This window comes from Leucoraja erinacea, chromosome 23, assembly GCF_028641065.1.
Source record: "Leucoraja erinacea ecotype New England chromosome 23, Leri_hhj_1, whole genome shotgun sequence".
Taxonomy (NCBI): domain Eukaryota; kingdom Metazoa; phylum Chordata; class Chondrichthyes; order Rajiformes; family Rajidae; genus Leucoraja; species Leucoraja erinaceus.
Genome location: NC_073399.1, coordinates 25402610 through 25430063, shown reverse-complemented (window position 1 = coordinate 25430063; position 27454 = coordinate 25402610). Strand labels below are relative to the sequence as shown.

The 27454-nt window shown below is 42.5% G+C and overlaps 1 protein-coding gene across 1 annotated transcript in view; it reads left to right on the top strand.

Annotated features, from left to right (window-relative positions):
* Positions 1-1794: 1794 nt before the first annotated feature.
* The window catches only part of evpla (envoplakin a), a 76359-nt gene continuing 50699 nt past the window's right edge, over positions 1795-27454 (top strand). The window contains exons 1-3 of the mRNA XM_055653979.1: positions 1795-1992; positions 25493-25580; positions 26971-27125. Coding sequence (XP_055509954.1) covers positions 1940-1992; positions 25493-25580; positions 26971-27125 — 296 coding nt within the window. The 5' untranslated portion in view covers positions 1795-1939. The remainder of the gene's footprint in view (positions 1993-25492; positions 25581-26970; positions 27126-27454) is intronic.

Here is a 27454-nt window from a genome sequence, read left to right as displayed (position 1 = left end):
GATGCGGAGGAGATAATGGGGTTGTTCAACTCATCGAAACAGAAATCTCCCAATGCCACCGTGTCTTATTTGTCATGTAGGATGCGGAGTGCAAGAATAAAACAGTCAATTCCCTTGATAATCTCGAGGAGCATCGTAGGGAAGAGGTGCTCTGTAAGGCAGTGACACGGGGGAGAGTGCAGAGGAACAGAAGGAAGAAAATACAGAAGGAATTGAGAGCAGAAATCATCAAGCGGCAGAAAAGCAAGGAGCATGCTCGGCGCGGGACACGAAAGAGAGGAAAAAACTAGGAGAAAAATTGAAAGAGTGATTTAAACAACATTCGCAGAGATTATCCGAATTTGGACTACTCCAAATGTGATGATCTACAGGACATTCTTAATAGGAAAGTAGTGGGCAGAAAGGCATGTCATGCGTGGTTTGAAGAGCAAAAACTTGTAGTTTACAATGCCAAAATTGAAAGGTTGAGGAAAAACAAGGTGTACAGAGTTGCTTATTGGTTGCAATCTGAGGAGTATGATGATGCTACTGATTATGATATGCCAATGTACCAGCTAGCAGCTGATCTTCTCCATAAAGACTTGGTCTTTTGCTAGAAATTGTAAATTATTTACCTATCTATAACGGACATACAGCATATAATACAATAATATTAAAGTTCTGATCTTGACAATATCACATTTTTGAATTTCAAAGCAGTCTGGTTGTTTATTACTATTTCCGTCACAACGGCCAATTTTGTAATTAGCTACAATTAAGTAACTAACTAATTATATGCTTTAATTTCAGGTCATTAAGTAAGATTGTTTTATATTTGATTCAGAATGCTTCAATCTACGATAACTGAAAATTTCATTCAGTTCTCTTAATTTTTAAGAAAGTTATGGGTTTTTGACTGTCCTCGATCACAGCTTTTGAGTTAAGTCAATGGAAAAGCAATAGGGAACAAGATGCTAATTTCCGAGTATGAAAATGGCCATAACCTTTTTAATACTGAAGATATGAAAGTGAATTAGGTGTCAAATCAAACTTCTTTTAATGTTTTATCTGATGGGACTTGATTTTTAAAATCTCAAAATTTTGTAACATTGCTACATCAGCCCTCCGAGTCCACGCCAACCAGCGATCCTTACACATTTACATGATCCTACACACACCAGGGACAATTTACAATTATACCAGGCCATAAGGCTGCACAACTTTGCCGTGTGGGTGGAAACCGGAGAAAACCCACGAGGAGAATGTACGAACTCCATACCGACAAGCACCCGTAGTCAGGATCGAACCCGGGTCTGTAGCGCGGTAAGGCAGCAACTCTACTGCAAGGTCTGTATAGGAGCTTCAAATGTAGGTGAGCTGTGGCAGGCAGGTGATGCTACAAAGAAGATAGGAGAAATCAGTATCAGTGAGGATAATGTTCATAAATGCAGGACATCATCAATCAGGCAACAATCTGGCTGAACTTCAAACCCACTTACAAAATGGGAGGTAGAAAAATGGGATGTAATCAGTGGCAAGGAACAGAACCAAAGCCAAAATAAGTTGGCAATCAAGTGCAGTAAATAATTATTCCAAGTCAACATTATTCTCAATTTAAATGGCCAAGTAATTGCAGCAAGGTTTGCTCACTGAGAATTAGAACTTTGGATTCCTTTGATTGTGATTTATTGGGCAGGGAGGGGTGGAGTGGGTGACTTCTGTCTTTTGTTATTCATTCCAAAACCAGTTCTGCGAGTTTCACATCAACCTGAAACTATTCCTAATCTTTGTTAGATCAGCTGTCATTAAAAGGGAGCCTCCCTCAAAACTGAGAACTAATTGAGTGCTGTACTGTTTAGTGCACACACGCACAGTTCTTGTGTGCAAGGAACACCATCCCAGATTGACAAAGATCTACGAAGAAAGCAGTGTGTAAGAACTGATTCACAGATCAGAAAACATGTTCTCGAAAAAGAGCATATTTAAGGTCCCTTCGAGCAACAAGCTAGCCAGGTAAGTGGCAATCCTTCAAATTGGGAAGTATTGAGTGCCGGCAGTCTGAATGGATTTTTCCGATATGCAAGAATATGCGTCGTTATGATTTAAAGCTGCGTTTTTTTTCAAACAGAGTAAATTAGTTGAGTGTCTAACTCCTCACCGAATGGAGAAGGTGGGAGAACAGGTTAGGAGCTGAATTACTTCAGCGTTTCTGTATTCAGGGAGCAAGTAAATGTGGGAATGGCCTAAAATGCTGGGTGAATTCATGCAGGTTGAGGTGATAAATGTAAAACCGAGCTGCCGAGGTGGTAAATGTGGGAACAAATGGTTCAGGTGGATAAAATGTGCAATTAGTCTTGTGGTTGCTGAAGCAGGGTTTATTAACTGCAAATTTGAGAATTATTTTGCGATGCGAGTCATGTATCATAAGCTGAATTTTGTGGATATGTTTGTAAGCTGCACTTTCAAACACCTGCCCATTCTTGCTGCGCGTTTTGTGAGTTTTGCATTGATAAATGGGACAATTTGGGAGTTGTGTATGTGGGAAGTAAACTGTGAGAGCTTCAGGAACCATGCACTTGAGAAGTGTACAAATATGTGAACACCGTGCAGCTGAGCGATTCTTGCTGCTAAGCATTTCCATAAATTCAAATCTAAGTTGGTGAAGTGTGTGTATTCAGGCTGTGTGCAGTAGGCTTACCATAGGATCCAGCGACTCAATTTAATGATGACAGTGATGTTCTTTGTCCTCAACTTTGCGATGGATTTAAAGGAGGAAATTCAGAATGCCCGAGGATTGGTGTATTTAGTAAATTAGTGACGTGGTTGGCAGTCACAACATCCTCTTCAGAAACACCGAATTGATCCAACTCATTCTGTTGTACAGATCTGAATTTTCGAGATCATTCTGGCACCAAGCTACACATTCAATCTGCATAATACAAAAAGACACACGCAAAATGCTGGAGTAACTCAACGGGTTAGGCAGCATCTCTGGAGAAAATGGCAGTTCAGGTCGGGACAGTTCTTCAGGCAACTCGCTGAATGCAAATTGATTCGTAATGATTAGCATCTATATCATATCTGCCGTATAACTGAGGATTCTGGGTCAAAACATCATGGGTTTAAACACCTTCGGACAAATGTTACATGCAGATGATTTTCAAGTGCAATTCTGTCTTCCCCAACACCCTCTCAACTGGTTATTTTCCATGGTCCTAAATGGAGAAACCTGGCCATTTCGATGACCATGTCTGTGAGATACAACTGTCTGTCCTATTTCCCTCTTCACAACAGTGTCTGCCCTTCACTAGCACGGGTAAAGTTTTGTAGGATTTCCTGAAGTTGTAAAAAAAATGCTAAATAGTGCAAGTTATTTTAGTTGCACTCGTATGCATGAGTTGGTGATCTTTTATGGCAAAGTCAGCTGGCTGCATGTTGAAGAGCCAGTGGATTGTTTGTGGCAGGTGAACTGAGCAGGCACTCCCTTCCAATACCCAGAATGCTTTTATCTTGTGGGTGAGATGTTAAACTGAAGCTTCAATGATGTATTTCCTCCATTTATAAGGTGGATGCTGGTGGTCTTATCGAAAGAAACGCAGGCATGTTTCTGCTTTTCAGCTAACATCCCTCTGCAGCAAACAAGGGGCTTGTCTTTAATCGAATTTTATATTTTTGGGATCTTGCTCTGTATGGATTTCAGCAACAGCATTAACTGTGAGGTACTTTACAATGCACTGATACTGTAATTAGATGCTATCTTTTCCCAGCCCTCCAGTGCATCCATTTATTTTGTCATTAACTGTTGGACACTTGCCGAATGCTTGCTGAGTGGTCAGGGATGCTTACAAGTTTTTTTTCAAAGGGAAGAGCTGGGTCAGGTGCAATCTCCAGTAATGTGAACCTAACCGCTTGCCAATGCATTTGCAGCCAATGTTCAAAAGGTTGTAGTTTTACTTTGTGAGCTTACCAGTGATTTTCCATTCTGATGGAGGTCACCTGCCTGTGAAAACACCTGCAAGAATGACAGGAATTCAGGGTGGGGAGAAAGAATGCAACAGAGAGGACTACACCCCATTCTTCAGATGCAATAGAATTATTATCAACATTGTTAACTAATAGTTCAGAAGGGTGACTGTGATTCAGCGCAGGGAGGGTGTGATCACAGTCATTTCTCAACCTCTGTGTACTGCAGGGAGGATGTACTGAGAGCATATGTGGGCATAGCTACCTCACTACAGATACCAGGTGAAACAGAAGGCAAATTTCACTCTGATGGTGTCAAGTGCTGTCAAAAGGCAAACCCAGTACAAACAATCAACACCCTGTGTAACAGATGCCCAGCATCATTAATATGTAGCCCTAACAGCTAATCGGAACACTCACAAATAAAATTGTGACATTTTCCTTTTAAAACATTGTTTGCGTGACTTCCAGATTCCCTCTTGCATGTTTCGTGGTAGCAGATGCGTGCTGACCTTGCTGCAGTAAAGTACACTCTCCATGGCAGTCCCATAGAACAGAACAAGAGTAAAGATGTGGTTAAATTAGGGAAGGTGCACAAAGCTTTCACAAGGATGCTGCTGGGAATAGACTAAAACTAAATGGGGAGAATGAATTGGCTGGAACTGTTTTCCCTAGAACAAAGGAGGTCAGGGGGGTGACTGTATAAAAGCATATAAAACTGAGAGATATAGATATAGTAGATGGTCATCTTTTCCCCAGAGTTGTGCAGAGATTTAAAGTAATGGAGGAAAGATTTAAAGGGAACTTGAGTGGCAAATGGGTATCTGGAAGGAACTGCCAGAGGAGGTGGTGGAGGCAGGTAGAAGTACAACATTTAAGATACATTTGAACAAGTACATGGATAGAAAAGCTTTGGAGTGATATGGGCCGAACACAGGCAATTGGCTTCATGTAGGCATTTTGGTCTGCATAGATGAGTTGTGTCGAAGTTCTGTGCTGCATAACTCTATGACTGACATGGAGATGAAAGAAAATGAGAGGGTAATGGGGCGTGCATACATGTGTGAAGGATGTTGCCCACAGCCATATCCCCACATCCCTCTATCATCCATTCCATTGCTTTAAGTGTCTCAAACTATCATCATGTACAGTTATTATTTAACTTGAAGAGATCACCATGGTTCAAGATTGCCACAAACTCTCATACATGTGGGAGAGATCTGCTGTTGAAGCAGAGCCAGCCTTCATACAGGTGGACAAACCCTTGTGTGAGAGGAACACTTTAATTCATAAAATGCTTGGCAACTTTGTGTAATGCTGGTTCTTTGTTGGATGGTGTATGAAAAATAAACGTTGAGGTTCCACACGCTTTACACAAATTCCTTTTATCGAGGAAGTGAGTGTCATTCAGTGATAATGTTTCAAGGTTCAAGATTTCAAGGACAGTTTATTGTCACATGTACCAACTAAGGTACAGTGATATTTACCATACAGCCAGACTGAGTGAAAAGCAACAAGACACATAACCACATAAAAGTTAACATAAACATCCATCACAGTGGATCCCACATTCATCACTGTGATGGAAGGAGAAGTTGTCTTCTTCCTCTTTGTTCTCCCGCGGTCGAGGCATCCGCAGCCAGGGTGATCAAAGCCCCTGCAGCCGACGATCGAAGCCCCCGTCGGGGTGATCAAAACTCTCCCCAAGGCTTGGAGCTCCCGAGTTGGCCTCTTCTTATGAGAGACTGCGGGCTACACGATGTTAAAGTCGTGCTTGGTGTGCCGACAATGGCAGGGAAATGAAGATTGTGTTGGGGTAGGTATTTTCCTGGACCAGAAATGGGAGCAAGTTAAAACAAAAGCAAAATGATAATAAATGGGTGCATATTATTCCAGTTTCTGTACAAATCTGTCTGTTAAAGGATATTGCAGGCAAATACTGCCCATCCCTATTTGCGCTTGAGAGGGTTGTCATAAGCTGCCTTCTTGAGCACTGCAGTTCTTCTCTTCAACGTCCTTCCACTGTGCAGTTGGGGAGGGAGTTCCAAGATTTAGACCCAAAAACAATGAAGGTCCGGTGGAAATGTTCAGATTGGTGACATATGTGCATTAGACAGGAACCAAAATGAGGCAGTGTTCCTCTGCATCTGCTCTTCTCGTCCTTATAAAGGTCAATGTCATGCATCTCGGAGAGTCTGATGGAGTTACCCGAGTGGCTAGCTGCAGTACTGCAGTTTTTGAGATGGTTGAGAGTGCAGCCGCTGAAAACCAGTGGTGGAGCAAATGAATGTTTAGGATTTGTAATTAAATACTGTGCCTCCATGTTTTCAAGCCCATCGATCTGCAGTGACGTGTAATATTCTCTCATGACCTCGCCTGAACACAAACCATCCTTTTTGTGCAGTTGTTGCCTTTGATCAACCAGTGTCACATGGGATAGGGGAAACTCTTTGCCCTACTCAGTAAACAGGTCTGCAAAAATAGTAGAAGCAAGGAATGTTGGTTTACAAAAGAAGACCCTGAGTGCTGGAGTAGCTCGGTGGGTCAGGCGCATCTCAGGAGAAAATGGATAGGTGATGTCTCGGGTCAGTGAGAATGCCTCATTTGGAACATTGGCCTCTGAGTTTGAGCTTGTAGTTTAGGTGTCCCATGCTGGTAACCATTCTCCATACCCCAATGTTGAGAGAGCTGGACTCAATCCTCTTCCTGAAAAAGTGCATACACTTGTACATTCAAACACTGGATATCAGGCAGAACTGGGAACCTGGACTCATGTTCTTTATTCCTCTCCCTAGCCCAAGGCAATGAGACAGCTGACACCTTCAAAATGCTTCCCTAACTGGGATAAGTTGCAAAATAAGATAGAAATTGCATTTCTATAGCACTTTGCACAATCTCACCATGTCCCCCAACTGTACAACCAAATGAACACCAATAAAATTGCACCTATGGTGAAACAAGGAAACCAAGTGGGTCATGTGCCCCTTAATTGGTTTGTTTTATTATAATTTGGCTAAGGAACATGGTACCTTGGAGAATCAACCTGCTCATATTTGAGATCATCAGCTGGTCCAACTTGTAGTTTAATGCCAGAATATGTAACCTCCACCATGACCCTCTGACTTCTATGAATAAGCCAGTTCTGAATCCATATGGCCAAGGCATCCAGAATCCCATACATCTTAATCTTCTGGATCAGCCTACCATGAGAGACCTTATCAAGAGCCATACTAAAATCTACGTATAGAACATTCACCACCTTACCTTTATCAATCTTCTTTGTCACCTCCTCAAAAATGCAGTCAACTTAGTGAGACACGACCTACCACGTACAAAGCCATGTTGGCTATTCCTAATTAGCTCATTTCCTTCCAAATGGAAGTAAATCATTATCATCATGGTTGAAATGCTGTGTACGACAGTGATCACAACTTCTACTGAAGTGTAGATGGTCGTTGGCTTGCGAGGAGCTCATCCGCCCTTTGACAGGTCTTGTTTTTGGTCCTGCTGGGGGTCCACAGCCCCCTCCTCACCTGGTCTACGCATCAGAGCTGCCACACAGTAACACAATTCTCTGCCATTGTTGGAAGCTTTTAATTAGCAAACTGAATTTTTAGGTACGTTTGCATATCAGGTTTTGCAGGCTCAACAGCATCAACTGAATTTATTCATCAACACTTCCACACACATAGTTATTGTGTAAAACATGATCTAAAAATGCCCTAAAGTTTAAATTTAGGTTTTAAACAAGATTAGTTTGTTTATTTTTCAAATAATGTGCCTAAAAAAATGTCTCCGTCTGTTTCCACTTTCGTGTTGCAAACCTAATTTTCGGATTTTCCACAACTTCAGATCGGATAATTTTTTATTCCTTTCACAATGTTTGCTGTACAATATAGTACATAAGCAGTACAAATGGTAAATGTAATCGTAGCACATCCGTTTCCAACTTGCGTAACATCTGACTTGCGCAAGAGCCCACGGGATGTAACACTTACACATGTCAGGGAGTGGCTGTATAACCAATTGTACAGCTGCAACGTGATATCCCAATACTGTACTCAATGCCTCAATGAAAGAAAGTTAGTTTATTTTATTGTCACATGTACTGAGGTGCAGTGAAAAGCTTTTGTTGTGTGCGAACCAGTCAGTGGAAAGACAATTAGGTGCTACACCTTGGCAGGACAAATCAAAATAGGACGTACATGGTAAATGGTAGGGAATTGAAGAATACAGTTGAACAGAGGGATCTGGGTATAACCGTGCATAGTTCCTTGAAGGTGGAATCTCTTATAGATAGGGTGGTAAAGAAAGCTTTTGGTATGCTAGCCTTTATAAATCAGAGCATTGAGTATAGAAGCTGGGATGTAATGTTAAAATTGTACAAGGCATTGGTGAGACAATTTTGGTCACCCAATTATAGGAAGGATGTCAACAAAATAGAGAGAGTACAGAGGAGATTTACTAGAATGTTGCCTGGGTTTCAACAACTAAGTTACAGAGATAGGTTGAATAAGTTAGGTCTTTATTCTCTGGAGTGCAGAAGGTTAAGGGGGGACTTGATAGAGGTCTTTAAAATGATGAGAGGGATAGACAGAGTTGATGTGGACAAGCTTTTCCCTTTGAGAATAGGGAAGATTCAAACAAGACTTCAGAATTAAGGGACAGAAGTTTAGGGGTAATATGAGGGGGGACTTCTTTACTCAGAGAGTGGTAGCAGTGTGGAATGAGCTTCCAGTGGAAGTAGTGGAGGCAGGTTCATTGGTATCATTTAAAAATAAATTGGATAGGCATATGGATGAGAAGGGAATGGAGAGTTATGGTATGAGTGCAGGCAGGTTGGGCTAAGGGGTAAAAAAGTTATTCGGCACGGACTTGTAGGGCCGAGATGGCCTGTTTCCGTGCTGTAATTGTTATATGGTTATATGGTTATAATTCATTATTACAATTAAGCCATTCACAGTGTACTGGTACATGATAAAGAGAATAACATAAATAATGTTTAGTGCCAGATAAAGCCACTAATGATAGTCTGAGGGTCTCCAATGAGGCAGAGAATAATTCAAGATTGCAGTAGGATAGTTCAGTTGCCTGATAACAGCTGGGAAGTAACTCACTGGATCAGGAGCTGTGCGTTTTCACACCTATATCTTTTGGCCGATGGGAGAGGAAAGAAGAGAGATTGACCAGGATGTGACTCATCCTTGATTATGCTGCAGTATTTGCCATGGCAGTGTTAGTTATAAATGGAGTCAATGGAAGCGGGGTTGATTTTGTGTGATGGTCTGGGCAGCACCCACAATTCTCTGCATTTCTTGCGGTCTTGGATGGAGCTTTTCCCTAACCATGCCGTGCTGCCACCCGATAAAATGCTTTCCATGAAACATCGTTAGAAGTTGGTGAGAATTCTTGGGGACTTCCTGAACCGCCTAAGCCTTCTTAGGAAGTAGAGGCATTGTTGTGCTTTCTTGACCATTGCTTCAATATGGGTCGTCCAGGAGAAGTTGTTGGTGATATTTTGGGATGTAATGTTAAAATTGTACAAGGCATTGGTGAGACCAATTCTGGAGTATGGTGTACAATTTTGGTCACCTAATTATAGGAAGGATGTCAACAAAATAGAGAGAGTACAGAGGAGATTTACTAGAATGTTGCCTGGGTTTCAGCAACTAAGTTACAGAGAAAGGTTGAACAAGTTAGGGCTTTATTCTTTGGAGCGCAGAAGGTTAAGGGGGGACTTGATAGAGGTTTTTTAAATGATGAGAGGGATAGACAGAGTTGATGTGGAAAAGCTTTTCCCACTGAGAGTAGGGAAGATTCAAACAAGGGGACATGACATGAGAATTAAGGGACTGAAGTTTAGGGGTAACATGAGGGGGAACTTCTTTACTCAGAGAGTGGTAGCTGTGTGGAATGAGCTTCCAGTGAAGGTGGTGGAGGCAGGTTTGTTTTTATCATTTAAAAATAAATTAGATAGTTATATGGATGGGAAGGGAATGGAGGGTTATGGTCTGAGCGCAGGTATATGGGACTAGGGGAGAATATGTGTTCGGCACGGACTAGAAGGGTCGAGATGGCCTGTTTCCGTGCTGTAAATTGTTATATGGTTATATGGTTAAATCTGAAGTTTTCAACTATCTCTACTTCGGCGGCGTAGGTATAAACTGGGGTATATGTACCACTTTGCTTCCTGATGCAAGCATACCAAATGCTTATTACACTAAACTATCCACCAGTCTGGCCATTTTCAGGGAACTATGGGCTTAGAGCCCAAGGTGTCCCCTGTTATTTTATCAGAATTTTACCTCCCAAGCTGTATTACCGCACATCTGTATGGACTAAATTCCATCTTCCTTCGCTCTGCACAACTTTCCATCTGATCTGTGTCGTGCTGTATCCTTAGGCAGCCTTCTTCAGTGTCTTTGCATTGTCTGTAAATTTATCATTCATACCCTCTGCGTTCTCAACGATTACAAATAGCAAAGATCGCAGCACTGATCCCTGAAATGCACCAACTATTCAGAAAAACACCTATCAGCCACTACTCTCTGCTTCCTATCACAAAGCCAATGTTGGATATAGTTTGCTAATAGCATTGGATCCCCTTATGCATTAACCTCTGGATAAGACTATCATGCAGCACCTTGTCAAAAGCCTTACTAAAGTCCATGTGAGCCACATCCACAACTCTGCCTTCATCTATTTTCTTTGAAATAAATCTTAACCCAGCAATAAAATCAGACATAGTCAGCAGATCAGGCAAGTACTGTGAAGTGAGAATCAGAGGAAACATTATGGGTCAATGACCTTTCATCAGAACAGGAAATGTTAAAGAAAATGAAAGATTCAAGCAACATTAAAAGGGCAGAGAGGACTAAAGGGAATGCTGGAGAAATGCAATGCAAGACATGACTGATTATCTGAATTCCAGAATTTCTTATAATTCAACATACCAGTCTTAGATCTCATACTTACAACATTCAGGTTTTGTCATTCTTCCAGAGATTTCAAATTTCATTCAGGTTCCTCTGATGCACATCTTCCTCAATTTGAGGAATTACTGTAATCTCCGCTCCAGAATGGAAGGAGTCTACATTTAGACAAGGATCTGCAGATACTGGTATCCTGAGCAAAACATAAAGTGCTCGAGGAAATTCTTCAATATCATGTAATATCCTTCTCCCCCATTCCACTCCACTGCGCAAGCAATTCTCCCACCATCTCCACACTAACCTCCCAGCCACCTGGCTCCTTTCCCCTTTTCCGTTTGCTTGTCTCGAGTCCCCAAATTCCATAATCCCCTTTTAATCCCACCTCTTTCCCCTCCCCACTGTCCCTTTCCACCAATACCTTTCCCCCTGCCTTTATATTTCACCCCTCTTCTTTGCTTATCTGACACTCTTTTTGCCCACTCTGATACGCACCCATTTCCCCCCACTATTCTACTCTCCCTTTACCTCCATCCATCCCCTTCTACCGATATCCCTTGCTCTGCCTTCATATTTTACTTTTCTACTCTCCTTATTTGCCCCCTTTTTGTCACTTACTCCATCCAATCAAACCCTCTTCATCCGTATTAACCTATCACTTCCCAAGCTTTGTTTCACCCCCAACTCTTTTACAGCTTTCTCCCTCCCATTAGTGAGTCTGAAGGAGGATCCTGACCTTAAATATCACCTATCCATCCCCTCCTTAGATGCTTACTGGCCTCCAGTGCATTGTGTCCTGCATTTATATAATAGCATCTTTCACAAACTTAACATCTCCCAAAGCACATTATAGCTTATGAAATGTATTTGAACAAACACCATTGTGGAAATGACCAAAATTTCTGTTCTTGTTGGCTGAGGAACATACTCAGGTGGGGATAAGTTTGCATAAGTCAACACAATCCGTATGAATGGGCTAAACCGCATTATTGACAATACTACGACATTGGTAAGAAATTTGTTAGTTTTGCCCGTGAGCAAATGCATCACCCAAGATTCCAGTGAGACCTCACCTGCTCTTCTTGAACTTAAGATTCTTTACCCACATATGCCTGGTTTCTGATGGGAAAGGCAATACAACTGATAATGTAGTAATTCCCAAGTCTGTCTTCGATCTGCACTAATGAAGAGCTGGTAGTGTTGCAATTGAGTTAGTGAAAGGGATGGCCGGCCTGCATTAACTGGTTCTTCATTCGATGCCTTTGACCATTAATTACAGCTTCCGTACCAGTTCACGTAAAGATCGGGTGTCATGCTGTCAACACAAAAAGTTTATTAACCACATTTGGTAATCAAGTCAAGTTCATTGTCATTCGCACAAGTACAGTGAGGTGCGGGTACTCGTGTTCACAGCAGCATCATAGACACATGGACTCTCTCACGCACACACAAACATAAACAATACAAAATTATACATAAATTGCACGTTACATTCAGCAGGACAGTAAAACAAAACAACGACTGCAAAATAAACTGAGATATTGGTGCAAAATACATTTATAGAAAAATCAAGGCTATGGTCATGCAAGAAGTGTTCGGTAGTGTTTTATTGCCAAGCAAGGTTAGGGTCGTGTTACTTGGTTTCTGGAGTCTGTTAGTTTTAGGAAAGTCGCTGTTTCTGAAGCCTAGTGATATGTAACTTGAGGCTTCTGCACCTTGTGCCCATCAGGAGCAGTGTGAAAGAGCATGGCCCAGATGTTCGTGATCCTTAGCCCAGATGAAAGATGCCACCTTCCTGAGAAAATGTAGATGCTTTCAATGGTGGGGAGACAGTGCCTCTGTCCATTGGAATTGCCGTACCAAGATGTGATCAACCAGATACTTTCCACAGTACATCTGTAGAAACTTGTATGAATATTCGTTGACCCATTGAATCTCTAAACTATGCACCCTTTTCTTGGTTATATCTCTACTGGGCCGAGGACAGGTAATTCATGATGTTACCAGCCAGAAACATGCAGCTGCTAACTGACCTACCAACGAAAGATGGTGCATGGTCTCTCAGCTTCCTCTTTCTGAAATCAATGATTAGTTCCTTGGTTTATTTTGTTGTTATTCTTGTTATTCTTGTTATTTATGTTGTAATTATTCTGTTGTTTTGCACAATCCCACAGGCATTTCACTGCACATCTTGTATGTGTATGTGACAAATAAAGTTGACATATTGATATTTAAGCATCTGCGATGATGCTGTTATTAAGTTTGGTTACCCAGTGCCCAATCTACATAGCTCTTGGAGTTTAGTTAGTGGAATAGATAGTGTAAGTGCTAGCCGTTTACCCCTGTGTCAGAGGAAAATAAATTCCAAGCTCCACATCAGAAATTCTTGACCCAGGCTAACACTTCAGCATGCAGAGGAAGAACTACAAGTAACAAGGACCCATAAGAACATTTGTCTTCTAATCCATTCAATATTCAAAAATTGAAGGGTGAAGTGATCTAAGTATTTGAAATGTTCCAGACATTTGTTGTGATGGAGTCGGGGAGATTCCCTCCACTGGTACCTCCTTTCAGACTGGGCAGTAACTCAAAACCTCCCGACTGGATATAAAATACCACTTTTTATTATTCTGAAGACACGCAGGAAGGTTCCTCCTGATAGATGGTCCAATAATAATTATTCTGTAGGCATTGTCGCACAAGAAATACAGATGATTGTGTTATTATCATAATGATATTTGCGAGACCTTGCTGTGTTCAAATTGTCTTTTGTGTATTATGCCTGTATTATGCAGGGCGTCACAATGGCGCAGCAGTAGCATTGATGCCTTGCAGCACCAGAGGCCTGGGTTTGATCCTGACTACGGGGGCTGTCTGTACGGAGTTTGTGCATTCTCCCTGACATTGTGTGGGTTTTCTCTGGGTGCTCCCATATTCCAAAGATGTGCAGCTTTGTAGGTTAATTGGACAGAAGTAAGGGACAGAAGTTTAGGGGTAATATGAGGGGGAACTTCTTTACGCAGAGTGGTGGCGGTGTGGAATGAGCTCCCAGTGGAAGTGGTGGAGGCAGGTTCATTGGTATCATTTAAAAATAAATTGGATAGGCATATGGATGAGAAGGGAATGGAGGGTTATGGTACGAGTGCAGGCAGGTGGGACTAAGGGGAAAAAAATTTGTTCGGCATGGACTTGTAGGGCCGAGATGGCCTGTTTCCGTGCTGTAATTGTTATATGGTTATATGGTTATATGGTTAATTGGCTTCTGTAAATTGTCCCTAGTGTGTAGGATGGATCTAGTGTACAGTTGATCGCTGATCGGCATGCACTCGGTGGGCCAAAGGACCTGTTTCCACACTGTGTCTCTTAACTAGACTAAACTAAAGCTAGGATGTTGCGAGGACGTGGGCCTGAGCTATAGAGAGAGCCTGGGGTGTCTTGGAAGTTATTCCTCAGAGAGAAAGAGGATAGAGGGGATCTTCTAGACGTGTAAAAGATCATGAGAGGAATAAATAGGGTAAATGCACAATCTCAGAGTTAGGGAAATCAAGGTTTAATGTGAGAGGGGCTAGTTTTGGGGGCAACTTTTCCACTCACAGAGTGATGGGTATATGTTATGAGCTGTTAGAAGAGGTAGTTAAGGCAGGTATTATAACAACATTTAAAAGACATTTGGACAGGCACATGGATAGGAAAGGTTTAGACAGATATGGGCCAAGCGAGGGCAGATGGGACTAATGTAGGTGGGGCATCTTGGTCGCATGGGCGTTGGGCCGAATGGCCCGTTTATGTGTTGCATGACTATGACTAATTTCAAGTGTTCCACAGTGGCTGCAAAAGGACTTGAGGTGTTCCCAATATAGATCAATAAAATGTTTTATTTCTCTCAGAATACTGTGCCCAATACGCCTAGATACTGACAGAGCAGGAATCTTATTTGTAATCGGTATTCTGGGTGTTACTGAAGGAGCCTGGAGGGGTGGAACAACCACACCTCAGCTAGTTGTGTCATTGACGAGGTGAGAGTCTCATATGCCTGTTGAAGGGAGTTGCCAAATATTTGCCATTCAACCACCTTGTTGTTACCAGGGAGAGTCTTGAGTGCAACCAACACCTGCCAAATTTGCACATTTATGTATGCCTTAAGATGCACCCTCAACCACTGCTACAAATAAATAAAAACGTCTGCCCCTCAACCACATTTCAGGAAATCTGATCACCGAGCTGTGCTTCTACTCCCTGCCTACAAACATAAACTGGAGAAGGAGGAGCCAGTACAGAGAGTTATTCAATGCTGGTCGGTTGACATCCTACGTGACTGCTTTGAGACAGTGGACTGGTCCGTATTCAGGGATTCTGCAGCTCACCTGAATGAGTATGCCACTGCCATGACTGACATCATCACCAAGTGCATGGAGGAGGGCGTGCCGACGAAGACATTCGGAGTATTCCATGGATGAACCGTAAGGCACATTCACAGGTGAAGGCCAGGTTGCTGCATACAAGTCAAACGATCTCGGGCGATACAAGAAAGCTCACTATGATCTTCACAGAGCTATCAAAGATACCAGGAGACAATACCGGGTCAAACTTGATTCCCTGTGTAATCTATCGGACACACGCAGAATGGTCGATGTCTGAATATTATGACTGTCTGCAAAGTGAAGTCGGGCAACACACTGGTGATAGTGATAGTGAGGCCTCATCTGATGAACAACACTTTCTATGCTCATCAGACTCAAGTGTGCCTCTTCCCAGGGCACTGTTGCAGAAGTTCATAAGTGCCAGATGCAGAATTAGGCCATTCGGCCCATTAAGTCTACTCTATCATTAAATTGTGGCTGATCTATCTTTCCCTCTCAACCCCATTTTCCTGCCTTTTCCCCTATAACACTTGACACCTTTACTAATGAAGAATCTGTCAATTTCCGTCTACAAAATATCCATTGACTAGGCCTCCACAGCCGTCGGTGGCAATGAATTCCACAGTTAAACCGACATTTTTGTGGGTGAAGCCATGAAAAGCAACTGGCCTGGATGGAGTCCCTGGCCAGGTTCTTAGAAGCGCACGGAACAACTAATGGGAGTATTCACAGACAGCTTTTATCTCTACTCAGTTGTGAAATACCCACCTGCTTCAAGAAGACCACCATCATCCAGGTGCCAAAGAAAAGCAACATCTCATGCTTTAACGGCCCTGACATTCACCATCATGAAGTGTTTTGAGAGGCTGGTTATGGAAGACATTAAATCCAGGTGACCAAGTGGCCTTGACCCACTGCAGTTCACCTCCCACCACAACAGGTTCATGGCTGATGCCATCTCCCTAGCCCTACACTCATCCTTGCAACACCTGGATAAGAGAGACTCCGATATCAGACTTGAATTCACAGACTAAAGCTCTGCTTTTAACAATATTATCCTGTCTAAGCTCATCGCCAATCTCGTGGAACTTGGTGTCAGCACTCACCCCTGCAACTTAATGCTTGACTGCCTGACCAACAGAGCACAATCAGTGAGGACAGGGGACAAATCATCCTCTACGATAATCCTCAACATGTATTTTTTATTTTAATTTCTATTTATTTTTTCATGCACACTGAATGGACACTGGTTGAGCAACGTTTTTTTGTTTCCTCTGGGTATGCGAATAGTCAGGAAATGACAATAAAGATATACAATATATACAATACAACACTGATGTTGCGCAAGGTTGTGTCCTCAGCCCCCTTCTCTACTACCTGTTCACCCACGACTGTGCAGCCGAGTACAAATCCAATTAAATCTACAAATTTGCGGATGTTGTGGGCCGGATATATCAAATAATGATGATGCGGAGTACACGAAGAAGATTGAGTACCTCGTGACTTGGTGTCAACCTTTCTTTCAATTCAGCAAGACGAAGGAGATAGTGATCGACTTCAGGAAGTGAAGTGGTATACATACGGTGCCGAAGTTGAGATGGGTGAAAGCTTCAGGTTCCTAGGAGTAAATATCATCAGCATCGTGTCCTGGACTACCTGCAACGCAACAATGGCCAAGAAAGCACACCAACAACTCTAACCAAATTATACAGATGCGCCATAGAAATTTTATGGTTTGGGAACAGCTCCATTCAATATAGTCATCATTATTTTGTATACGGGAGATAAAAATCAGGAATTTCATTGAGGTTTTTAAAGAAGTAACCAAGAAAGTTGACGATCGTAGAGCTGTAGGGGTTGTCTTCAACACGGTCTGCATGGTAAGCTGCCCTGGAAGGTTAGATCACATGAGATCCAGGGAGAACTAGCTAACTAGATACAGAATTGACGATGGTTGAAGGAAGCCAAGGGTGGTGGTGAAAGGTTGTTTTTCAGCCTGGAGGCCTGAGACTAGTGAATGGGAATGGAATCGATCCCCAGCAAAGGGACCGCCAGCTCCACGATGTTGGGCCGGAGTGCGGACGGAGATAGGATACGAGGAAACGAGGAAAGAGATAAGGAAAGTTTCCCCCAGACCCACATAATACAAAATTAAAGATACACTAAAACATACATTTAATAACAGACTAAAAATAACAAATGAAGAAAAAGGACGAGATACCATTGGCGAGGCTGCCATCATATGGCGCCACCTGGTGGTATGTCATCTATATCAACGATTTGGGATGCCATAGATATATTCCTCACCCCCATCTCCTCCGTGTCCCCTAGTATTGCTCTCGCTCCCCCTTCTCCAGGCAGGTCAAGGAGAACGTTTCCTTGGACTTCAACTTTCACCCCACCGACTGCATCCAACCCATCATCCTCTAACATTTCCCACACCTCCCATGATCCCACACTAATCACATCTTCCCATCTCCACCCCATTCCACCTTTTGCAGAGACCGGCCCTTCCACAAATCCTTGATTCACTCATCCCTTCCCAACCCCTCCCCAGGCACTTTCCCTTGTAACTGCAGGAGATATACTGTAGCACCAGGCCCTATAACTCTTCCCTCGCCTCCATTCATAGACACCAGCATTCCTTCCAAGTGAGGCAGAGGTACACGTGCACCTCCACTAACCTCATCTACTGCATAGGGTGCTCCCGCTGTGGCCTCCTGTACATCGGCTAGGCCAAGTGGAGACTCATTGATCATTTTGCCGAACATGTACACTTGGTCCACCAAAGCCTACTTCTCAGTTGCTAACCACTTTAACTCCCCTTCCCATTCCCATGCTGACCTTTTTGTACTGGCCTCCTCCACTGACAGAGTGAGGCGACGTAAACTTGAGGAACATCACTTTATTTTCCGTTTGGGTAACTTACAATCCAATGGTATGAACTTGAATTCTCCAATTCACCTCTAACAACTCTAACAACACTTCTCTTTTATCCCCCATTATTGACAATCTCACACACGTTGCATAAGGAATAATGTTTGAAACTAGTCAGAGAGTTGGAGGTTCCAAACCCAGTCATGCTAAGTTTGAGATACACCTATGTAGAATCATAGAAAATAGGTGCAGGAGGAGGCCATTCGGCCCTTCGAGCCATTCATTGTGATCATGGCTGATTGCCCCCAATCAATAACCCGTGCCTGCCTTCTCCCCATGCCCCTTGATTCCACTAGCCCCAAGAGTATCTAACTCTCTCTTAAATCCATACAGTGATTTGGCCTCCACTGCCCTCTGTGGCAAGGAATTCCACAAATCCACAACTCTCTGGGTGAAAAAGTTTTTTCTCACCTGTGTGGGAGAATTTTTCTTTTTGTGCTCCTGATGTGACCCTCAATGGTGAGATCATGCTCAAGTGGTTAACCCTGATTAGTCTTTGGGAAATGGTACTTTTGGTGCTTTCTTTAACCTATTGCAGGCCTTGTTCTGAAAGGTCTCCTGGAGTGTTCTAGAATAAGGACTATATAGATTTTGTGACAATAACGGGGGTATAATTTTACAGCACTGTTATAGACTGATGGTTTAGTGGGGGCATCTGTTGTTCCCACCCCTTTACCTGGTAGAGGTTGGGGATGTGCTACTGCAGAATTCTTGGTGACTTATTGAAGTAGACTTTCTTGCTGATGTGGACCAGAACCTCAGTGCGTTGGAGGGCGTGAATGTTAAGAGTGGAGTAATGTGTGCAGTTTTGGTCTCCGAGTTTGAGGAAGGCCATTCTTGCTATTGAGGGAGTGCAGCGCAGATTCATGAGGTTAATTTCCAGAATGGCGGGACTGTCATATGATGAAAGAATGGAACAACTGGGGTTGTATTCACTAGAATTTAGAAGGATGAGAGGGTATCTTATAGAAACATATAAAATTATTAAGGGATTGGACAAGCTAGATGCAGGAAACGTGTTCCAGAACTTGGGGGAGTCCAGAACCAGGGGCCACAGTTTGTTTAAGAATAAAGGGGAGGCCATTTAGAACTGAGATGAGTAAAAATGTTTTCACCCAGAGAGTTGTGAAATTGTGGAATTCTCTGCCTCAGAGAATTCCACAATGCCTCGGAGGCCGATCCCATGAATGCATTCAAAAGAGAGTTAGATAGGGCTCTTAGGGCTAGTGGAATAAAGAGATATGGGATAGAAGGAAGGAACGGGGTACTGATTGTGGATGATCAGCCATGATCACATTGAATGGTGGTTCTAGCTCAAAGGGCAGAATGGCTTACTGCTGCACCTATTTTCTATGGTTTTTATGAGAGATAGATCAGCAATAATTGATGGGCCAAATGACCTAATTCTGCTCCTATCACTTATGACCTTAAGATCTTATGACAAACCCGCCTCATTTCTTATCCATATCCCCCCTCTCCCTCACCCCACATTGACTCCATTCACAATTCACCCTGCCTTGGAAAAACAGTCAGCAGGTAAAAGATTCAATTATATATTATTGTTACATGTACCTAGGTACAGTGAAATTCTTTGTTTTTCCATACAATCTGGTAAAATCATACAGCCGACTTCACCTGGGCAATACACAAAGTGTCGGCCCATTTCTGGCGCCAACAATGTTAACCATATAACCATATAACCATATAACAATTACAGCACGGAAACAGGCCATCTCGGCCCTACAAGTCCGTGCCGAACAACTTTATTTCCCTTAGTCCCACCTGCCTGCACTCATACCATAACCCTCCATTCCCTTCTCATCCATATGCCTATCCAATTTATTTTTAAATGATACCAACGAACCTGCCTCCACCACTTCCACTGGAAGCTCATTCCACACCGCTACCACTCTCTGAGTAAAGAAGTTCCCCCTCATGTTACCCCTAAACTTCTGTCCCTTAATTCTGAAGCCATGTCCTCTTGTTTGAATCTTCCCTATTCTCAAAGGGAAAAGCTTGTCCACATCAACTCTGTCTATCCCTCTCATCATTTTAAAGACCTCTATCAAGTCCCCCCTTAACCTTCTGCTCTGCAGAGAATAAAGACCTAACTTATTCAACCTATCTCTGTAACTTAGTTGTTGAAACCCAGGCAACATTCTAGTAAATCTCCTCTGTACTCTCTCTATTTTGTTGACATCCTTCCTATAATTGGGCGACCAAAATTGTACACCATTCTCCAGATTTGGTCTAACCAATGCCTTGTACAATTTTAACATTACATCCCAGCTTCTATACTCAATGCTCTGATTTATAAAGGCTAGCATACCAAAAGCTTTCTTTACCACCCTATCTATATGATATTCCACCTTCAAGGAACTATGCACGGTTATTCCCAGATCCCTCTGTTCAACTGTATTCTTCAATTCCCTACCATTTACCACGTACATCCTATTTTGATTTGGCCTGCCAAGGTGTAGCACCTCACATTTATCAGCATTAAACTCCATCTGCCATCTTTCAGCCCATTTTTCCAAATGGCCTAAATCACTCTGTAGACTTTGGAAATCCTCTTCATTATCCACAACACCCCCTATCTTGGTATCATCTGCATACTTACTAATCCAATTTACCACACCTTCATCCAGATCATTGATGTACATGACAAACAACAAAGGACCCAACACAGATCCCTGAGGCACCCCACTAGTCACCTGCCTCCAACCCGACAAACAGCCATCCACCATTACCCTCTGGCTTCTCCCATATAGCCACTGTTGAATACATCTTGCTTTTCCGGCAAATATACCCAACAGTTGAACCTTCTTAACCAACCTTCCATGAGGAACCTTGTCAAAGGCCGTGTTGATTCACGTTTTTCTCTCGCATCGGTTGTTTCGACAATAATCAACCAGGCACCGGGGTTGCTTTAAACGTACGTTTATTGAGCAGGAGTCTTCACACAGGTTAACAACCTGGCAAAGAGTCAAGCTGCCTGCCCTTAATTGCAAGGCTCTTTATATGTTAATGCCACCGTTTAGCACCTCCCACATTCCCCCGATCAAAGAACGTTGGAAGAATACAGGAAACCAAGTATGTACATATAAGGGGATGATAGAGGAACCACACATAATCTCAGACCAGTACATCCCTTAGTCTTTCTGGCTAGGGGGGGGGAGGTTGTGTATTCCTCAATCTTGTCAGACTGGGCCTGTGATCCTTTATTCATGACTACACAGTAACTGCAAGACATTGTGTATTCCCTCCTAACAGCCTGTTCCAGCAAGCCTGGTCAGCAGCCATCTTATGTCCTTTGTTTCAGTCTACCTGGCCAACCATTTTGTCTTACAGAACAATCTTATAGCATTGATTCAGAATTTCTATTCATCAGCCGTACTAAAGTCCATATAGACAACATCCACTGCTTTACCCTCGTCAATTTCCCTAGTAACCTCTTCAAAAAAATTCAAGAAGATTAGTCAAACATGACCTTCCAGGCACAAATCCATGTTGACTGTTCCTAATCAGACCCTGTTAATCTCTAAGTATCTTTTCCATTAATTTGCCCACCACTGAAGTCAAACTAACAGGTCTATAATTGCTAGGTTTACTCTTAGAACCCTTTTTAAACAATGGAACAACATGCGCAGTACGCCAATCCTCAGGGACTATTCCCGTTTCTAATGACATTTGAAATATTTCTGTCAGAGCCCTGGCTATTTCTACACTAACTTCCCTCAATGTCCTAGGGAATATCTTGTCAGGACCTGGAGACTTATCCACTTTTATATTTTTCAAAAGTGTCAGTACTTCTTTTACTTTGAACCTCATAGTATCCATAGCTACTCTATTAGTTTCCCTTACCTCACATAATTCAATATCCTTCTCCTTGGTGAATACCGAAGAAAATAAATTGTTCAATATCTCCCCCATCTCTTTTGGCTCTGCAGATAGCTTCCCACTCTGTCTCTCCAATGGACCAATTTTATCCCTCGTTATCCTTTTGCTATTAATATAGCTGTAGAAATTCTTTGGATTTACTTTCACCTGACCAAAGCAACCTCTTTTAGCTTTTCTAATTTCTTTCTTAAGATCCTTTTTACATTCCTTATACTCCTCAAGCACCTCATTTACTTCATGCTGTCTATAATTATTGTAGATCTCCCTCTTTTTCCGAACAAGATGTCCAATTTCCCTTGAAAACCAGGGCTCTTTCCAATGTTTACTGTTTCCTTTCAACCGAACAGGAACATAAAGATTCTGTACTCTTAAAATTTCCCCTTTAAATGTCCTCCATTTCTCTTCTACATCTTTCCCATAAAACAAAATGTCCCAGTTCACTCCTTTTAAATCATCTCGCATCTCATCAAAGTTAGCCTTTCTCCAATCAAAAATCTCAACCCTAGGTCCAGTTCTGACCTTCTCCATAATTATATTGAAACTAATGGTATTGTGATCACTGGACCCGAAGTGCTCCCCAACACATACCTCCACCACCTGTCCCGTCTCATTTCCTAACGGGAGGTCCAGCACTGCCCCTCCTCTAGTAGGTACCTCTATGTATTGCTGCAAAAAACTATCCTGCACACATTTTACAAACTCCAAACCATCCAGCCCATTTACAGAATGTGTTTCCCAGTCTATGTGTGGAAAGTTGAAATCTCCCACAATCACCACCTTGTGCGTACTACTAATATCTGCTATCTCCTTACATATTTGCTCTTCCAATTCTCGTTCCCCACTCGGCGGTCTATAATACACCCCCATAAGTGTTGCTACACCTTTCCCACTTCTCAGTTCCACCCAAATAGCCTCCCTAGACGAGCCCTCCAATCTATCCTGCCAAAGCACTGCTGTAATATCTTCCCTGACTAGCAATGCAACACCTCCACCTCTTGCCCCTCCAATTCTATCACACCTGAAGCAACGAAATCCTGGAATATTTAGTTTCCAATCACAGCCCTCCTGCAACCATGTTTCACTGATCGCCATAACATCACACTTCCAGGTGTCTATCCAGACTCTAAGCTCATCCACCTTTCTTACAATGTTCCTAGCATTAAAATATGCACATTTAAGAAACCCCCCGTCTCTCTGTTTATTTCCATTTTTTTCTTTCTCCTCTTGTGTCCGAGTGCTTCCCTTTTCTGCTTCCTGCCTCCCATTCTGTCTACTAGCTTTCTCTATTTGAGTCCCTCGCCCCAACCATTCTAGTTTAAAGTCTCCCCAGTTGCCTTTGCAAATTTCCCCGCCAGGAGAAAGTTCTTTGGCCAGTTTTATCATCTCACAGCGGCAGATCAGGCCTGTTGCTGCATGTGGCTGCAGACAGCCACCGGGTCCATCTCCATTTTCAGCGACGCAGACTGCCGGGTCCATTTCATTCTTGGGTTACAAAATACATAAGCTTAAAAGCACGTACCACCAGATTCAATCATTGTTTCTTCCCTACTGTTATCAGACTTTCGAGCAGACCTCTCATATGCTCAGGATGAATTTCTTGATCTTCCAATCTATCACCTTGTGGGCCTTACATTTAAAAAAAATCTGTACTCTCTCTGTTGCTGCAATGCTATATTCTGCACTCGGTTTCCTTTCTCTTCTGCACTACCAATTATAATCATGTTTGGTATGATTTGCCTGGTTGGCGCACAAACCAAAATGTTTCACTCTATCTCACTACATTTGACCATAAAAAGCCAATAGAATTTAAGCCATTTAACAGGATATGATGTTATGGATTATCTATTACTGGATCAACAATAGTTATGGCCCACTGATCCACATTAGCTTGAGAAATTAAAATTTTGTGTATTTAAATATATCTGTAATTTAAAAAAATAATCTTAGTAACAGCAGGGACTCTTGGCTCGCAGTGCCAGAGATCCGGGTTTGATCATGACCTCGGGTGCTGTCTGTGTAGAGTTTTCTCATTTTCCCTGTGATTGCCATGGATTTCTTCTGGGTCCTCTAGTTTCCTTCCAGATCCCAAAGACATACGGACTTGTAGGTTAGTTGGCCTCGACAAATTTGCACCCAATGCGTCAGATGTAGATTAGAAAGAAGGATAACATCGAACAAATGTGAACTGGTGATCGATGGTCAGCATGGACTCAATGGGCCGAAGGGCCTGCTTTGATGCTGTATCTCAAAAATAATTCAAATGAAATTACAATACTAGATTCTTGTAATGCTGGCATTGCCAACAGCACCCACATCTTGTAAAAGAATGAAGAAAATCACAGCATTTACATATCACTTCCAACTGTCTGTAACCCATTCAAGTTCCTAAACATCAAATATCCTGTAACATTCATAATGGAATCAGAGTCCATCACCTTTCCAAAGGAGATCATTCCAGGATCTGACAGACTTCTGACGGATTCTCATTTTACATTCTTGTGGGCAGCACAGTGGTGGAGCTGAGAGAGCCAGAGACCTGGGTTCAATCCTGACTTGAGTGCTATGCAATATTTGCATGCTCTCCCTATGACCACGTGCGTTTCATCTGGTTTGGTAGGTAAACTGACAACTGTAAATTACCCCAAATGTAAAGTTGGATAAGAATGTGTGGAGCAGGAAGAAATGCGATTATGGAGAATGAATGGTCTGTCAGTGTGGACTCAATAAGCTGAAGATACTTTTTTTCTGTGGTGTAAGCCACCATGGCCTCTTCACAGTTATTTTAAATCTTGCGTTACAGACCAACCTACTCAAATTAATAGAATTTCCCACACTTCTCTCTCTCAAAACTTCCGCGCAACCTGTCAACTTCAAGGAGATCAGAGCCAGGTTCTGCCATTCTTTTCACTAAACTAGGGATTGCGTGTTAGTTTGTGGAGATGGCATTGTTCTGCGTCGAGATGAAGAGCATACGGGAGATTTAATAGAGATGTTTCAAACATCTGCAGCCACCCTGTTGCAAATATTTATACAGGTAGGCAGGTTAATAACCAGTGGATGGAGAATGAAGATAATTGCCAAAAATGCTACGTAGCATGGAATGCAATAGCCAAAATGGGGGGGGAAACAGATGAAATTGTGACTTTCAAAGGGATTTCGATAAGTAGATGAAGCACTGATGACTACGGTTGGTGGGTGGCGAGAACTGGAGACGTATTTTTAAGATTATTAGGAAAACCACCATGACTGAAATAGCATCCTCTGCCTGTAGATGCAAGAATTTCATTGTTCTGTTCATATTCAGTGCATGTGCTAAATACTGTAGACACTCTTGACCTCTTTGTGGGGTGACATTCTATCTTGCTATCTGCCCTGGATCTCAAACAGTATCTCCTCTTCTGACGATTCTTGTTTCCCTTTCAGCGAACTTCCTGTGTTGATTGCGCAGATGCAGAAAAATGGTGACCAGGTGGAAAAGGACATTCTGGACACAGAGGAAAAACTGCGGGCGGTGAGTATACTTTCTTCAGGGTCACAATACAAACCTTTCAACAAGGCTGCAAGTGGGATAACATGAGAAACAATGGTTGGGCGAACCAAAGAATTTGCATTTGTGTTGCCCCATTTTTAACTTCTCAGCATTTTACAGCCAGATGAATATTTGTGAAGGGCAGTAACTTGGTGCAGTGGAGGGAAACTTATGAGACAGCGGTGAACAGTAGTATCAGATAAACAACAATCAACAACCAGGTCACCTGTGACGATGGAGCCTTGCTTTTCATTAATGTGCTCTATGCCATTTTCTGGCATCTAATCAGGAGGCTGAGTGGAGCTCTTTCAAAGGCCTCAACTTTGAGAGCATCAACTTTAACTGTAGATTTTGGATTGGCTTCTTGAAAGATAACTCCAGTCCCATTCCTCGCTATTTATACAGGTAGACAGGTTAATAACCAGAGGATGGAGAATGAAGATCTCTGGCGCTGCAATTTGCTGTAATGCAGCCACTCTACCACTGCGCCACCGTGACTACCCATATATCCATATGCCTATTCAAAAGTCTCTTAAATGCTACTATGGTATCTGCCCCAGCCACCACCCCCAGCAGCACGTTCCAGGCACTCACCACCCTCTGTATTAAAAATGTGCCTGCACATCTTTCAACTTTACCCTCTCACCTTCAGCCTATGCCTTTGAGTATTTGACTTTCTATCCTGCGAAAAAGGTTCTGACAGTCTACCAATGTCTCTCATAATTCTACTTCTATCAGGTCTCCCTGCAAGGTAACTAATACCCCCTCAATCAAGCCATAATTCTGGTAAACCTCTTCTGCACCTATTCCAAAGCCTCCACATACTTCCTGTTTGTGGGCGACCAAAACTGAATGCAATATGCTAAATACGGCCTAACCTATAAAGCTGCATCAGGACTTCCTTACTCTTCTGCACAATGCCTTGGCCAATGAAGGAAAACATACCATATGCCTTTTTTTATCACTCCATTTATGTTGCGACTTTCAGGGAGTTATGGACTTGGACCCCAAAATCCCTCTGGACATGAATGCTGTTATGGGTCATGCCATGAATTGTATACTTTCCCCAAAAGTGCAATACTTTGCACTCGCTCGGATTAAAATCCATCTGCAATATCTTCATCCATTTCAGTAGCTGATCTATGTGTCACCTGCAACCTTACTAAACCAACCTGTCTGCATTTACAATCAATTAACATATATCACAAATAGCAGAGGTCCCAGCACAGATCCCTGTGGAACTTCACTGAAATAACTCCTTGAAAGGTTGTGATTCAGGATAGAAGAGACAAGGAATGGGGATGTGTGCACAGATGTGATGTTCATCAAAAATTGTAGATAGATCTTCTTTGTTTTATCTTGATTATTTCAGGATAAGTTCAACTATGAAACCAACCGTCCATTCAAATACGAAGCTGTGAACAATGATAATTTAGCGCGATCGGAAGTACTGCTCAAGGACCTGTTCCTGGCTGCTGCCAAGGCAAAAACCCTGAAACACCCGCAGGGACATGAGATTGAAGACGAGTGAGTTGAACATTTCCGGTGTTCTCGAGAAGGATGTCATTATTGTGAAGGCCTTGAGTAAAAATCCACAGGGATTTAGTTAGTGTCAGTGCCCAAAGAGAGCCTGAAGTCTGCAAAATCTCAAAATGTAAAGCTAGCCTCAAGTAAAAGTAACCTCAAGTTGCCGGAATTTACTTCCACCACCAACTCTGGCAGTGTGATCTAGGCATCAGCACTCACTGTGTAAAAACATTTCCTTCAGCATTGCCCCCCCCCCTCTGATTTTAAAATGATGCCTTCTCGTATTTAACATTTGCACTGTTACACTGTTTAGAATCACCAAACTACCT